The sequence below is a fragment of the Bombyx mandarina genome, chromosome 12 (genome assembly GCF_030267445.1).
Source record: "Bombyx mandarina strain Sakado chromosome 12, ASM3026744v2".
NCBI lineage: Eukaryota > Metazoa > Arthropoda > Insecta > Lepidoptera > Bombycidae > Bombyx > Bombyx mandarina.
In genome coordinates, this window is record NC_143219.1 from 8,584,566 (window position 1) to 8,601,341 (window position 16,776).

Sequence of the window (16,776 nt, forward strand, 5' to 3'; positions counted from 1 at the left end):
CATATGGAATGTGGCAAAAAGTCATCGTGTGTGTGATGTCATCGGGAAAGAAAATTAAAAATTAAAGATAAATAGACCTGGTGGTAGTAGAGCGACAACGTTCAAAAAGCGCGTAAAGAAAAGAAAAAACCTTTAAAAAATGTCAGAACGCAGATTCCCCAGATTTGGTCACGAAAGAGAAGTTGAAGACAGCATATAAAAAAAAACAAGAAGGGACTTATTGATTTGGAAAAAGCGTACGATAAGATTCTCCGTGAGTTTTTGTGGTGGAGCATGAAAATAAAAGGAGTGCCAGGGAAATACCAGCAGCTCGTTCGAGCTATGTACGGTAGAACCAGTACTTACGGAACCAGTACGGTTAGCGGGATATGAACATGTGATGCGTAAAGAGGAGATGCATGTGACTAGGAGATGTATGAAAATGGTAGTGTAAGGTAAAAGGGGAAGAGGTCGACCGAAAAAGACATGGACGAAGTGTGTGTAAACAAAAAAATGAGTTTCAGCTTAGGTCAGAGGTACGGGCATATGACTCCTGGTCGTATGCTCGTCGCAATAGAGAATCTTACTAGTAGATAGGATAAAGAAGCTTACTAGTAGTCTTGAATCTGGCTCACCTGTTCTCAAACTGGTATACAGAGGGGACCCAAAACAGTTAAGGGGCCAGAATTCGAAGGGGATTTCTATTCTTGCCTGGTATAATTATATGCAAATTTCTATTTTCATGTAAATGCCCGGACGAGCTCGTGGCTTAGCTAAATTCGGACGGTTGCAAATCCCACAGATAGCATTATAAAAATTGAGTTTGAATTGCAGTTATAGCATTTGTGAAAATGAGTAAAACCTCAATCAAAAACTATTCAAAACAGCCGGAATTTACTTTTTGGTATTCAATAATAGGATCAGTCTATCATGCCAAAATATATTTATTTGTTGTAACTGTACCAACGTGCTGACGGCCGACTTGGTAAAAAAATAATTACTAGAGATCATCGACGCCCCAATGTGAATTACCTACTACCTACCTCGAGACCTCGCTTTGTAGCAAGACTATCCTGCTGTTATAACAGGAACGCATAACAGCTTGGCAGAAATATATAAAAGTGGTACAATATACCGATGAATTCAATATATTCCCGATGGTGGATTACCAGAAATCATAGCACCGGCAAATTTACTAACCGGCACTGGTTTATTAAATTTGAAAAAAAAATCAAACTGTGATTAACAATTACTTTGTTTCCCGTGGAAGTCACTGATGTGTTTGATACGGATAATCTAAAAAAAATGTACTTACCGTCAAGTTTATTATAAAACTCGGCATCTAGTCTCGTCACAATAGTTACATTACTCAATACGGATACCCTGAATTCTCTTTCATTAAAAATTAAGTTAATCTTAGGTTTACATGAGTCGACAAAAAATGTCAGCAAAGACCTTTGCGGTTCTTTTAATAGGTACTTGTTTTATTAGGTTTTCTCATGTTCCCGTCGAAAATTTGTGTACCGGGCTATTAATAGGTGCAATGAGACCTCCTCTGTTTGTGACAGAAAAAGATCTGGTTGTCCACGAAGTGTTCGTACGAAAAAGGTGGTCAAAGCAGTAAGGGAAAGAATTCGAAGAAATCCTGTCCGAAAGCAAAAGATTTTATCTCGGGAGATGAGGATAGCACCTAGAACCATGTCGCGTATTTTAAAAGATGACTTAGGACTTGCAGCCTATAAGAGACGTACTGGTCATTTCTTAACTGATAATTTAAAAGAGAATAGGGTGGTAAAATCGAAACAACTACTGAAGCGGTACGCAAAGGAAGATCATAGAAAAATTTTGTTTACGGATGAGAAATTTTTTACAATTGAGCAACATTTTAACAAACAAAATGACCGTATTTATGCTCAAAGCTCTAAGAAAGCTTCCCAATTAGTCGACAGAGTGCAACGTGGGCACTATCCGACTTCAGTGATGGTTTGGTGGGGTATTAGCTATGAAGGAGTGACTGAGCCATACTTTTGTGAAAAAGGTATCAAAACATCGGCACAAGTGTATCAAGATACCATTCTTGAGAAGGTAGTGAAGCCCCTTAAGAACACCATGTTCAGTAATAAAGAATGGTCCTTCCAGCAAGACTCGGCGCCAGGTCATAAAGCTCGGTCTTCGCAGTCTTGGTTGGAAACGAACGTTTCGGACTTCATCAGAGCTGAAGACTGGCCGTCGTCTAGTCCCGATCTTAATCCGCTGGATTATGATTTATGGTCAGTTTTAGAGAGTACGGCTTGCTCTAAACGCCATGATAATTTGGAGTCCCTAAAACAATCCGTACGATTGGCAGTGAAAATTTTTCCCATGGAAAGAGTGCGTGCTTCTATTGATAACTGGCCTCAACCTTTAAAGGACTGTATTGCAGCCAATGGAGACCACTTCGAATAAGCTTTTTATACTTTAAATTGTTTTATATTTATGTATTAAACTAACACACTGTAAAAGTAATAAATGTTATTTGCCATAGATTTTTTTTTGTTTTCCTTTTTAACAGTATTTATGGCCAGACTAAGTATACATATAAATAAGTTACCCTGAATAAGAAATTCCAGAAAAATATTTTAGTTTATTATATGGTTTTTCCCAATCATTTGAAATCATCGATAAGGTGTGGATTATTTACTTAAAACTATCTAGTTATTAAATAAGATTTTTGAAAACAAAAGCCAGGCATATCCATAAAATTGATTTTTAATCCCAAAAGATTAGCTACGGTGCGTAGTAGATGATAACCAACATAAATAAAATTACTTATCACTCATTAGTAAAACTTTGTTAATGCATTTTTATGACCGGTTATTAAAAATTCGTATCAGATTAACAAAATAATCGTTAAGTTGAAAATTAAATTATAGATTAGAAAAAATGTTACAAATATAAATACCGAAACAGCTCCCACATTATTAACCATCAACGATGCGTTCGCTAGTGTTTTTCATTTTGTGCTTTGTGACCTACACAAGTAGTGAAAGTAGCGCCAACGAAGAATTTGTAGGATGGCTCGAAAAAGTTGGCATTAAAACGGCTGCAAAGATTAAGCAAGCGGAACAACACCAAATATTTATGCAGCGCATCGTTGGGGGAGCTGTTGCGCCAATCAATTACCATCCATATTTGGCAGGTCTACTGATTGATATTAATGAATTGCAATCACCGGCCGCGTGCGGCGGATCGATCCTTACCCCTGCCAGCATCTTAACTGCAGCTCATTGCTGGTTCGATGGAAGATTTCGTGCAGTACGTTTCACTGTCGTGCTGGGAACCCCATACCTGTTCCATGGTGGCATAAGGATTCAAGCGTCTTCCATTGCAGTTCATCATCAATACGACTTCAGAACGTTTGCAAATGACATTGCAATCCTGTACTTACCTCGTCGTATAATATTCAACCATGCGGTACAGCCAATTCCATTAGCCACTGATTCGCTTCTAAGCACTGACAAGGCAGGCATGTGGGCCGTTGCAGCTGGATATGGAAGATATTCTGATGTTATAAATCCTACGACAAACACGATGGCGAGAAATGTTTTTCTACAAACTATATCCTTAGAAACCTGCCGTGGCTATTACGGTAATGTAGTTTTGGATTCTAACATCTGCACTAGTGGAGTTGGCGGTGTTGGTATTTGCCGAGGAGATTCTGGAGGCCCATTAACTATTAACCACCAAGGAAAAGAATGGCTCATTGGTGTTAGCTCATTCGTGGCAAGGGACGGCTGCGAATTAGGTTTCCCGTCTGTTTTCGCCAGCGTACCTTCCTTCAGGGCCTGGATCCAACATCACATGATATTTTAATAGCGAAATAAAAAATTCATGATGACACGACTAAAATTTGCTTATTTTATTTGTCAATGCAATAAGATTTCATTGAAAATTTCCTAAAAGGCCCATTTATTAAAATGCTACCGTCCGATATTCGCCAAGACCGAACTGGTAAATGTCAAGGAAAGAAAATGACTAAAACCTGTCTAACCATTTGACAATGAAATGGCAGTCGACATCGTCTTCGGCTACGGGACTTGGATAGCCGAACTTGAGCACACATTGCCACATGCATCTCTGAAAAAACCCGCTGAATCCGTATTATGGAACGAAAAGTTCTACCAGTGGCACCAAGGCAGCCATTGTCCTTCAACCCCGATTCGAAAGAATCGGATTGTTGCAAAGAGAAAATAAATCTGTCTCTAGACCCACGATTACGGCAGCGATGTTTCATTTCCACGAAAGAATACACATACCCTCCAATTTGCAACCAATATAATTCCAATATTATCTATCTAAACAAAAAACTCTTTGTACAAGAAGATAGATTGAAAATAATGTTAAAGATAATAGGTTCATTATAGAAAAAAAACAATATATAACATTATTCAGAGGAAAATCAAAGTATATCAATAGTTTCAACGTTTATAGTCGCTTTTAAAGGAATAGAAAATTAGGTCAGAAAACGATAGAGTGACAGCCATTTTACAGTACAATTAAGCCATGAGCCTTACGTTACAAGATGTGTGCAGTCGCATGACTTACAAGTGGTAGGGCGTTTTGTGACCCCGCACGGGTAGGTACCGCTATGACCATTTCTGCCGCGGGGCAGTAATGCGGTCCGACTTGAAGAAAAAGCAGACGTTGCACTATAGAAGAACTGAGACTTAGAACTCATATCTCAAGACGGGCAGCGGCACTTACCTTATTGATGTCTATGGTGGAGACTGATGGGCTCCGGTAACCACTTAACACCAAGTGAACCGTGAGCTCGTTCGTACGTCACAAAAAAACGTCGAAATCACCTAAAAAAATTTAAATCTCTTCGTACCTTTGCGAATTTAATTTTATCACAGCAACTTTCTATTGATTTTTACAATCACGGACAAAATGTCAACATTGTAACAGTAGGTTGAAAGTTCAATCAGCCTCCCCAATTTCAGGAAATTAATTAATGGATGATAATATCCGGTAGTTTTTTGCAGCTATTTTACTTTTTGTTGATTGAGTTCTTGTAAACAGAATGTTATTTTGTAACAAATCGTAAAGTATAATTTGTTATGAACGGTGAAGAATTTGGAATAAATATAAAAAAAGGGTTTGAATTAAGAATTTTTTAGAATATTAAGTTAACTCACTGATAAAAATAGTGGTTTAATTTCATAAGTCGAAATAAGAAATTTTAGTTGTATGTGAAAAAAAATTGTTTTAAAATGATAATACTCAATACTTACTCGCAAATATGACTTCTAATGCTCTGTCAGGCTATCATGACTATGAATACGAAATTCTTCAATCACACAAAAAGTTCCTATTTTATTTCTTTTTATCACTACAAACTGAATCAGTTTTATCAACGCTTTTACAATAGAGTGTACCTGTGTACTGAAAACTTTCAACGAAATTTTCACCAACTTGAAGATGTCCGCTTTATTTTAAAATTTACAGACGTAAAACGACCAGTAACAACGCAATAATTTTATACTTTGATCTAATATATACCAAGATTACGAGGTTAAAAATCATATGTTTTACTTACTGTTACTTGTGTTACTTTTTAAATCCGCTTGCTATTAGAGCGTGATTTAAACAATCGTGTATATCGTAACTATGTACAATATATAACATACACTAATTATAAAAATAAACCACAATTAAATCCACAAGCAAATTTAATTTCTAATAGAATCTTGTTATCCGGTGTAAAAACTTTTAGTTCTTATATTAATACCTACTCTCGTCCTACTCTACTCTAATACCCAACAGATCCACAGAAGCATCACCCACGTATCGACTTCCCGACTCGCTACCTAAGTTCAGGGGAGACGTTACGAGCTAACTGTACAACAGCCCCCGCCCTCCCAGCGCCCCATATAACCTGGTTCATCAATGGGAAGAAGGTAATCAAATTAACACGATCAAATCTTATGATTCATCGTCTAAGCAATCTTTCTACCTGTTAAAATATTTCCTAAATTCATGTAAAGAAAAACCTTAATTATTTAAAACTCTTTAGTTTGTAAAAATGATTTTTCTTCAGTGTCTTTCGGTGTCATGGAGTAAAGTATGTCATTCAGTAAAAAAATAATTCAGTTTTATATAGTTTGTTAATACCTACTTTTTACTGTTTAATTTTAAAAGAGATTGATTACATATAATAAGGGCTCTAAATATTGTTTTCTTATTATATCACAGAAAACACAATTAAGTCTTTTATTGTTCACTCATTCTGAAATACTAATCATATCATTCATATTCATAAAATAATTAATTCATATTAAATAAAATTCTTAATAATAATATTACATATTCATAAAAAAAATATTATTCAATGACAAAAATAAATTTAATTTACAATTTTCTTGCAATTCTCAAATACAATTTCATCGTACCTCAATTTAAAAAATATTACAGAGTAGGTAAACAATCAAGAAAAACAAAACAATTATTATGAAACATTATAATCGACATAAAATAACAAACCTGTTCAAAAGTATCGTTGGGGCAGTAACAGGATATAATATTAGGAATTATAAGAAATTTGACCTGAGCATTGTTGGCAATCTTTAGAAATATTAGTTATGATTTTTCAGATGGACGGAATTATCGCCCATTCTCACAAGTTTCGGGTACCAATGGGCGAACGCAGCGGCCGTCGCGGGCTACAACGAACTTTTGAATCAAACAGTACACCACCTCCATTAGTAGCTCTAACGCATGCTTCACATATCGCCACCCGCCCTCCCGGCTGCAATCACAAGGATAACCCTGTTGACGAGGTAAGCACATAATTGAATTTACAAACTATTCCTGTGATAATAAAAATTGTAAAACACCTTCAAACTCAGCCTTCATATACATAGGTACATGCATACATTTTAAAGGTCTCAGAAATGGTGAACCATATTTTAATTTACTCTCCTGTGCGTATTTATGAAAGTTACGTAGGTTGCCAGAATTCCTGATACGGAAATTTAATCAGGAAACGCCGAAGTTTTGCGTAAGGCCTTAAATTGGTTTTACTTGACTATTTTGAATAAACAGACACGCTCAACTTTTCTGTATGGTAAAATGGACCCTGATCCACCGATGCCTTTGCACCGCATAATCTTAGGTCATGTACATAATTAATTTAGGTAATTACTTAAATATATATTAATCCGGTTAGAACGACTTATTTCAAACATTGTTTTTTTTTATAATTTTTTTTATTGCCTAGATGTGTAGACGAGTTCACAGCCCACCTGGTGTTAAGTGGTTACTGGAACCCATAGACATCTACAACGTAAATGCGCCACACACCTTGAGATATAAGTTCTAAGGTCTCAGTATAGTTACAACGGCTGTCCCATCCTTCAAACCGAAACGCATTACTGCTTCATGGCAGAAATAGGCGGGGCGGTGGTACCTACCCGTGCGGACTCACAAGAGGTCCTACCACCAGTAAATTAAGCTTCTCAAATCAATACCAATTTCATACTGACACAAATACAAGTAACTAACTATATGTATGAAAAATTCAACAAGATAACAGTGATACAATATAATTTCTTATCTATTATGTCACACAATGCATGTGCTATGTTATTTCTGGAACGCGACACGCAAATAAAACGCTTTCAGTAAGTATGTACGGCCGTTGTATGACTAAGCTAAAGGAAATTACTTTTATGTAAATTAACCATTTTGTTGGTACGTGCACGGCCCAGCGCCTACGTGAAGAAGTTAATATATATGTAGAATCTATCCTTGAATTATAATTACCAAGTACAATTAAAAAAAAACATCAAATATACTTCACAAATTTGGAATGCGACTCTCCTCCTCCTCCTTGCGTCGGTTTCCTCATTACTGAGGGTCGTGGTCATGGCCTTGAAACATTTTGTATTTTATAATGCACCGCCATCTGTTCCTATCTGCAGCTGAGTGCAGAGCATCGTGCACTCAGGGCTGCACGAATCTGGTCCATCCAACGGGTCGGGTTCCTGCCTCTTGGTCGCTTGCCCTCGACCTTTCCAGTGACCATCAATTTGAAATGGAATGCGACTAAAGAATTTTAAAAAAAATCTATGAATTCCAGATTGGCGAAATAAAAGAACGAGACGAAACAAACATGTTCCACTCGACATCCAGCAGGCACAAAATTCGAAAGCCCTCGCGACGAGATTTATATGTGACCATATCGGAACTGCAATTAGTGGCAACGGGAAGGCTTGAAATCACATGTGTCAGTACTATACCTGAATTCCGCAGCATCGATGATAAGTTCGCTGACGTCCGAAATGACACTGTTATTGGTAAGTTTCTTTTCAAATTATATTGTTTTAAATAGGTGAATACCACACTGAAGCCCACTGAGTTTCTCGCCGGATCTTCACAGTGGGTCGCGTTTCCGATCTGGTGTTAGATTCTGCGAAGCACTGCTCTTGCTAGGACCAGTGTTAGCAACACTTCCGGTTTGAGCCTCGTGAGCTCACCTACACGTTAGGGTGAAGCTGAAATAGCCTCTCAAGGCTATCATAGGCTAGCATAGGTAGGAAAAAAAAAGTAATGAAATTGCTAAAACAATAAAATAGGAAACATAATATTTATGATCTAAGTGCCTACATATATAAAAAAACTGAAAAAAGAAATATTGTAAGAAAATACAAGTACAAGCACAAGCAACGAGTACAAGCATAGGGAGAAAAAAAACTATACTGATTAATTTTTGATACAAAGCATTTTCTTGTTTGCCATTATTACCTTAAGTTATACCTATAATTACCTATAAATACCTATAATTAAGATTTCAATATCATGTCATAACGTCAAATCACTTATGCAAGTGAGATATTCGTTCATGCGGCTCGCACCCACCTTATCTCCCTCCAAAGTCTTCAATTTCGCTTCCGTAGATTAGACTTCGGAGCACCACGGCACACGACGAATGTAGATCTTCAAGACGTTCTAGATTCCGAACTCATCCGTAAATATATAGACGACGCCAGAATTCTACTTCATGACAGCAATGTGACCCGCAATGCGCCTGATCCACTCTCAGTGATGATGGAGGCTGCTTTTTTTATTGCTTAGATGGGTGGACGAGTTCGCAGCCCACCTGGTGTTAAGTAGTTACTGGAGCCCATAGACAATTACAACGTAAATGCGCCATCCATCTAAGATATAAGTTGTAAGGTCTCAATATAGTTACAACGGCTGCCCCACCCTTCAAGCCGAAACGCATTACTGCTTCACGGCTGAAATAGGCGCGGTGGTGGTACCTACCTGTGCGGACTCACATGAGGTCCTACCACCAGTAAAGTAGTAGTTCTAACGCTAGCAGCAGCCAAATCACAGTGCGACATGTTCGCCGAAGAGTTCGATGCGGTAGCCAGCTAAGGCTCTTGCTGGATCTTCCCAGTAAGTTATTATGCCAATTTGGTGGTGGGAACATCACCGAGCTGACCTCGAACTGATAGCTGATTAAGAGGCGCTCAGCTAGTGGTTAACAAACCTCCTTCTTCAACTCTTCGGCTGAGTCCTCAAGCTCAATCACCCACTCGTTCTAGTTAAAATATACTTTTTATTAGTTTTTTTTTATTGCCTTTGTAGGCAGACAAGCATACGGCCCACCTGATGGTGAGTGGTTACCGTCGCACATGGACTTCAGCAATGCCAGGGGCAGAGCCAAGCCGCTGCCTACCGTTTAATACTCTCCACAAGCCTCTTTTAAAGAAGGACATGTCATAGCGCTCAGGAAACACCGTGGAGGGGAGCTCATTCCATAGCCGGATGGTACGTGGCAAAAAAAAGACCTCTGGAAACGCACTGTCGATGAACGCAGCGGTTCCAGACGCAATTTAAAGTTTAGCAATATAAAACTATGAAGGCAGTTTCTGGTAGTTTCTGGTAGATACTCTCCGCTGAAGAGTTTGTTTGTTTGAACGCGCTAATCTCAGGAACTAATGGTCCGATTTGAAAAAATCTTTCAGTGTTATATAGCCCATTTATTGAGGAAGGCTATAATATAACATCACGGTAAGATCAATACAAGTGGAGCACCAAAAAAGAATTTTTCAAAATAGGGGTTTAAATAGCTCCTTAACATTCTATAATTCAAATTTTGTTTCACTTTCTACGTAAATGAAGTGGGGGTAAAATTTAGCGTTATGCCAAATTAACTATTCCACGCGCACGGAGTCGCGGGCAAAAGCTAGTTGAAAATTACATCCTCCTTTCCATTAAATCTTAACATCTGTAGATTATGGAATTATATATTGAAGTAAAATTCTGATTAATAAATTCAAATAACACATATCTGGCCCTCTCCAAAGCAAACATTGTTCCTTGAATGTGAACTAAATGAAGAATTAAAACATCTACAAATAAAAAACTTGTTCGGAAAGTGTTTTAAAATTTCATAGATAAGATAAAACTGATTTATCGTTATCATAGTCATTTATCGTTATAATAGTTTTGAGGTTACAATTGTTTTATCACACCGAGTGATTTTGCCAGCTCAGTGTTTAGAATTAGAGAGAGTTACAAACTTTGAAAATAATGCAACACGCAATAGAAAATTCAAGTCGTAACATTCTGATCTCGAGGAAAGGAAATTCTTATATTCATTTTTATGTTCTATTAAATTTTATAGTCGTCGTGGCCTAAAAGATAAGACGTCCGATGCATTCGTATCTAGCGAAATGAAATACGTTCTTAACAAATGTTCACTATTGACTTCCACGATGAAGGAATAACATCGTGTAATAAAAATCAAACCCGCAAAATTATAATATAATTTGTGTAATTACTGGTGGTAGAACGTCTTGCGAGTCCGCACGGGTAGGTAATTACTACTACTCTGCCTATTTCTGCCGTGAAGCAGTAATTCGTTTCGATTAGTTCGATTAGAAGGATGGGGCAGCCGCTGTTATGTAAAAACTGAAACCTTAGAACTCATATCTCAAGGTAGGTGGCGACATTTACGATGTAGATGACTATGGGCTCCGGTAACCATTTAACACCAGGTGGGCTGTGAGCTCGTCCACTCATCTAGGCAATAAAAAAATAAACAAAAAATTAAACAAATAGCAAGTATATTAAAATACTCCATTCGATTTTTGAAACTAGATTTTAGACGCGTTCTTTTTCATTTCTCTCGATGGAAAGGCCAGCTCATAGCCCACCTGGTGGTAAGCGGTTTTCGATGCTAGTCAATATCACATCCTAAGCACCGTCATCAACTTTCAGATAATAAGTATTTCAATTGTGTTATATAACGGCTATCCCACCCTTCAGACTGAAAAGTATGGTGGCTTCTTGTTATAAATAAGTAAAATAATATTATCTTTTTTTTTATTGCCCTTGTAGGCAAACGAGCAACGGCCCGTCTGATGGTGAGTGGTTACCGTCGCCCATGGACTTCAGCAATCCTAGAGGCAGAGCCAAGCCGCTGCCTACCGCTTAATACTCTCCACAAGCCTCGTTTGAAGAAGGACATGTCATAGCGCTCGGGAAACACCGTGGAGGGGAGCTCATTCCAAATCTGCTCATGAAAGCTTTAAGCTTCACTTTTGTTTACATACACGTTGTTTAAGTCTTATTTTTTTTTTGTTCTAGTGGATGTTATCAAGCCCTCAACGTACATCCAGCCAACAACAAACATCACAATAGCAGAGTACAACACTTCTGGCGCACAAAGGCCGTATTCTGTACTATACATCATGTGTATTTGCTTGTTAAAAATCGCTTGATAATACATTATAATTTAAGTTTATTAAACGGGCTGTGATAAATAATAAATGTTCATTTATAAATAACCTAAGTTACTCGTTAAATGTATCTTTTAACTGTGGTTATTGTATTATGTATTTAAATCAAACTTCTAACACGCACTTGTAAATAATAAAATCCGCCACGCTTCGCTGTGGCTATCTATCGCTGAGTAAGAGAAATAAAGTGAGGAATTTATTAAAACGATTGGCGGGGCACCTATGTAGGTTGAAAGATAATATTAGAAACATTAACTGAAGTGCCAATATTAATTGCCGGAACAATAACAAAGATTAATTATCAACATATGCCAACAATATGTAAGTATACAGGCAACTGCTAAATAATTTGTCTTAATTAAAACGATAATACGACTTCTAGAGAATTGCTTCTAGATGATCGTTTTGAAAACCTTTAATTTAAAATCAGATTCAACAACAGAATTCATTTCATTGTTTTTTATATATTATACTGAACTTCTGCGTTAAATAAATTATCAAATGCGTTCGGTAGTGATGAGACGCAACACAAGAAACAATTTGACCTAATCATGGAATAGATGAAAATATAAATTATGGACATGGGTACTATAATATTTTAAAAGTTTTAATAAAAGTTTAATAAAAGAAAATAACCTAATCAATTTCCGTAAAAAATTGAGTAGACGACGGTGAATTCACTTGAAACGGAAACTCACCTTGATGATTGGGTGATTGATTACTTTTGATACTTATATTGCTTGAATATACGGATTATAAAAAAAATTCTTATTTTTATTATAAGTTACAGTTAAAAATATTTAATAGTTAAATATATTTACAAGATTTCGAACGATAATTGCTCCTGAAGGTTTTGGGTGAAACCAAACAAACAAGCAAGTTGTGAGATTGTTAAACTCGATTTAATACAAAAAAAAAAGAAAAAGGAAAGGAATAAAAAAATTACTAGTCACAATCTTCTTTGGGAGACCTCTTCAATTCTTATCAATATAATTTTTTTTTACTTGTAATTAACTATCCATCCGTTATACTCAGAATAGTATTTCTGTTGATTGTAAATACATAGCGAGAATATCACAATTTTATTACTTTCACAACTCGTAGGTTCAAACTTAGAGTATTAACCGTTCCTGCTCTTAGCATACAACATCGGAATACGTCACATTAATTTATTTAAAATTAGTATACCTACCTATCTAATAACATAACATAGAGTGTCGATTTGAAATCGAGAGGACCTTACTTTTTTTGCCTCTTGTGCCTTCGGTTCATATTGGGCATGGATAATACTCGTATGAAGTCCTACTTATAAAGTAGAAACTGGCCTCTCAATTTCTATATTTAGCCCATACATTTTAGAAGGTGTTTTCGAAGCATTCCTGAAAATGAAGTTAGGTGGGGGGAGCACTTATGATTCCTGTCACGACAATAACAAAAACATGTTTTTTATTTTACACGCAATATAACAGAACACGCAATTTAATATAATAGACATGTACATTCTTGAAAAAAAGAAATTTTATTAATACGTGTATCTTAGTTCTATGATTAGTTAGACTACGTAATTTTGACCAACAGTATGAAACAGTGATGATTCACTGTTTCATACTGTTGGTGTGACCCAAATAAATAAATATAACAGAACTCTTCAAAAATATAAACAGGAACAAAAAATAGTAGTTCAGTACTTTTTCCCTTAGCTTATCAAGCGATTTTATATGTTTTTCTTGTTTAGTATAAATCGGTAGTGTTCGCCTCGTTGCCCGAAATTGAACATTAATGACAACTCAAAATTTCCAGTTTTCTTGCAAAAGTGAGGTGTGAAAGGCTGACTTTTCCCATTCTTTTATTGTTCATAAACTCTTCAATCAATAATAAAAAAAGAAAATCAATTGAAAAACTGGCGAGAAAATGTTAATTAACAGTTTTGGTTGTCAGTGTAGCAATGGAAAATAATATTTTCCGTTTAGGGCTACTATTTTATACTTGCTTCGGTTCGGAAACGGTTTATTTACACCCTGTATACTGTCTATAACACATTTAATTCTAAAAATAAATCTTACAATAACATTTCTTAAACTACTACTAAACTATTTGTTTTTATTCTACTACGAATTTTCAGTTTCCAATGAAATTCCTATAACGTAACCTAGTTGCTATTTAAGCTTTTAACAAATATTTTGGATAATGTCTGAATCTATGGGACTTTGTAGTAAATATAATTACATACATATTACCTAATGGTATTAGGGTACCGAATTACGTAGGTAAAACTTAAAAACATTGTATTCAGAATCTGTCTAGATAATCCTTTATTCAAATTAAATTAATGTAAATATAAAATATAATTATGAAAACTAACCAACAAATAGTTTAAAACTATGTACTCTTGAAATATTATGATATTTCAAATTTTATTGAATAAAATTACTGAGACTATAGAATATATTTCAACCTTATACATATCTGAAAGTGGGCGATGGTATTCATATTCGTGATTTCAATGGGATCTAGTAGATACTTAGTTAGGCCATGAGCAGTCTGTAGTTAGACATGTTTAAGTAAAAAATATATTTAAAATTATACGTAGAATCTTCATTATAATTTTAATAACGATTCAGTAAATTTACGATATTTATATCTTTCTTTCTCGTGATCGTTACGACGGTGAAAAACTAAGATAAATGCTATCTGACCCACAAAATTAGTTTTTAAATTAAAAAGGTAAGATAAGAATAATGCCATAAAGCACATAGTTGATATAATGCATAGTTATATGTTAATCCACGGTATGTTTAATAAAGGCTCTCTAACATTTATGTTAAACAAATACATATCACTATGAAGACTTAAAGTAATGTGTCCCATATATAGTTAATAAAGTTTTAATTATAATAAAGTTATACTTAAAAAGTATACAGTGGGTTAATTTTTCAATTTTTTTTAGCTTGTGAACAAACTCTAAATGGAGTTTTGGGACTGTTTTAGCCGTTAGTAAATTCATAAAAAATCAATTTTCTAGTTGGGACTAATATTCCTTCGTTTGATTTTGGAAAAAAGATCTGATCTATGTTAAGTATTCTTCCACAAACAATATGTCAGAGATTTAGATTTTTTTATATAAGCAAAAAGAAATTCTCATTGTAAATTCATTAGCTGATTAAATATAACTAGATGATGACCGATGAGCTTTGCTCGGTTTTTTTTTTTGATAACCCCATCTTGTTGTGTCTTTAAAACGGTTAGTTGCCCTCAATTAAGAAAAATAGTATTATTATTCGCCAATAGATGTCGGGAAGAGTTGATTATTGAAAACACGAATAAAACATCATTTTCTGAAAATAAATCGTAGCTAGATCGATTTATCGCCCCCGAAATCCCCTGTACACGAAATTTTATGAAAATCGTTGGAGCCGTTTCGGAGATTCAGATTATATTGCTCGTTTAAAGGTATAAGATATCATCTATATACAAAATCTTGTGTTTGTTTGTGCCTTGTCCAAAGTTCTTAAAAATTTAAGATTGGACTTTGTGGTTTCATTTTATCTTAGTGTGAGTTTGAAGATGTTTAATGAAGAAAACACAAATTTCAGTAATCCTTACAAATGAGTATGTACTATAAAATATTTGAATCAATTAAATAAAAAAATAATAAAAAAGCACTATTATCAGAGATAATAGGTAAGTAAAAGAATAGGTAACTAGTCTCGCACACATGTTTGGAAAGAAAGTTTGAATAATGAAATTGATTTAATAAATGATCGTAGTTACAAAATAATATAGTATTATTCAATCTTTAGAATTGAGTCCAATCTTAACGCACGAAGAAATGTGTGTTGATACTTTTAAAAAAATGCTTAAAATGTGCAAATTTCTCAATAGTTTCCTAACTTTTCAGAACATTATTCACATATACTTACAGTAGGCTTTTTGCATTACCTGCATCAAAAAAAATTGGTTTTGTAGAAATAACACTGAATGTTTTTATTAGCTACTTGCCTACGAAAATTGATTTTTCAAAAATCTTGACCTACATTTAATTATTCCGAACAAATTGACCCAAAAACAAAATGAGTATTGATTCAAGTATTTTAGTTATGTATTATATCTAGCTTTCAGTTTTATTATAAAAATATAAAATACCATTACTGTAATGAGTTAAGTCCGCTTAAAAAGATCAAGTTAATCCTTGACAGAAAAGATTTTCTAAGGTCAGTATCAGACAAATATTTACATAACCCATCAATAAGTTCCTTTTAAAATCCTTTAAATGTGACTGTGGGGTAATTATTATAAAATAAAATAAAAGCACGCAGGATACGGTGTAGGCCCGTAGCCAGACAGGTTGTTCCAGAAATTTCCACTACACACCTACTGTTCCCAGCTCTAAAATATTTCATAAGTTGCTTGTTTTAAAACTAATTTTTATCTTTATTTATAATGATAAGTTCCCTTTATGTATGTGTATGTATTTACCTAAACCAAATATAGGAAACAACCGTGTTGGCGTACCTACATCTAGTTAGTAATGCTATTAGTAATGTGTGATAATATTATATTAAAGTATGTTAATTTATCGCTCTTTTATTTATCATTTTAAAATTTGTCGTAATTTTCATTTTTGAATGGAACCAATATTGAAATCAAATGTGCAAGAATCTTTCCTATTGACAAAAGTGAAACAGAATTTTGCAAACTATAGTTACTATCTATAGGTACTTACGAAATTAACTAAATTAACTAGAACACTGATTATGCTGATTGCACTAATAAAGCTTGTGTTTGCAAAATATATCAATGTGGTCAAATTTTCAATAAACTTCAGTTTCTAACATATTTGTTTTCCAAAATGTTAAAATGTAGGTAGTCGTGAAATTCCTCGAATATGGAGAATTCCATTTAGAAATTAACAAAAGGTAAGCTTTTTTTGTAATAACTTTGATAGGTAGAACTATTAGGTACTTACTGTGAGAGCGACTGCAGTATCGCCTACACGAGTTCTTGA

At 34.9% G+C, this 16,776-nt stretch overlaps 2 protein-coding genes across 4 annotated transcripts in view; both read left to right on the top strand.

Annotated features, from left to right (window-relative positions):
- LOC114248663 (uncharacterized) overlaps positions 1-16,347 on the top strand; it is a 104,524-nt gene extending 88,177 nt beyond the window's left edge. For all 3 annotated transcript variants that reach the window (XM_089731661.1, XM_089731663.1, XM_089731662.1), the window contains 4 exons: positions 5,785-5,918; positions 6,612-6,797; positions 8,099-8,315; positions 11,620-16,347. In XM_089731661.1, the coding sequence (XP_089587787.1) occupies positions 5,785-5,918; positions 6,612-6,797; positions 8,099-8,315; positions 11,620-11,753 (671 nt within the window). In that variant the 3' untranslated portion in view covers positions 11,754-16,347. The remainder of the gene's footprint in view (positions 1-5,784; positions 5,919-6,611; positions 6,798-8,098; positions 8,316-11,619) is intronic.
- On the top strand, positions 2,921-3,867 carry LOC114248643 (brachyurin). The gene has a single exon (XM_028181942.2). The coding sequence runs from the start codon at positions 2,953-2,955 to the stop codon at positions 3,829-3,831; it is 879 nt and encodes a 292-aa protein (XP_028037743.2). The 5' UTR covers positions 2,921-2,952; the 3' UTR covers positions 3,832-3,867.
- Positions 16,348-16,776: the final 429 nt, after the last annotated feature.

Excerpts from the sequence above, each read along its gene's own strand:
- LOC114248643 (XM_028181942.2), top strand. The coding sequence starts at position 2,953 with ATGCGTTCGCTAGTGTTTTTCATTTTGTGCTTTGTGACCTACACAAGT.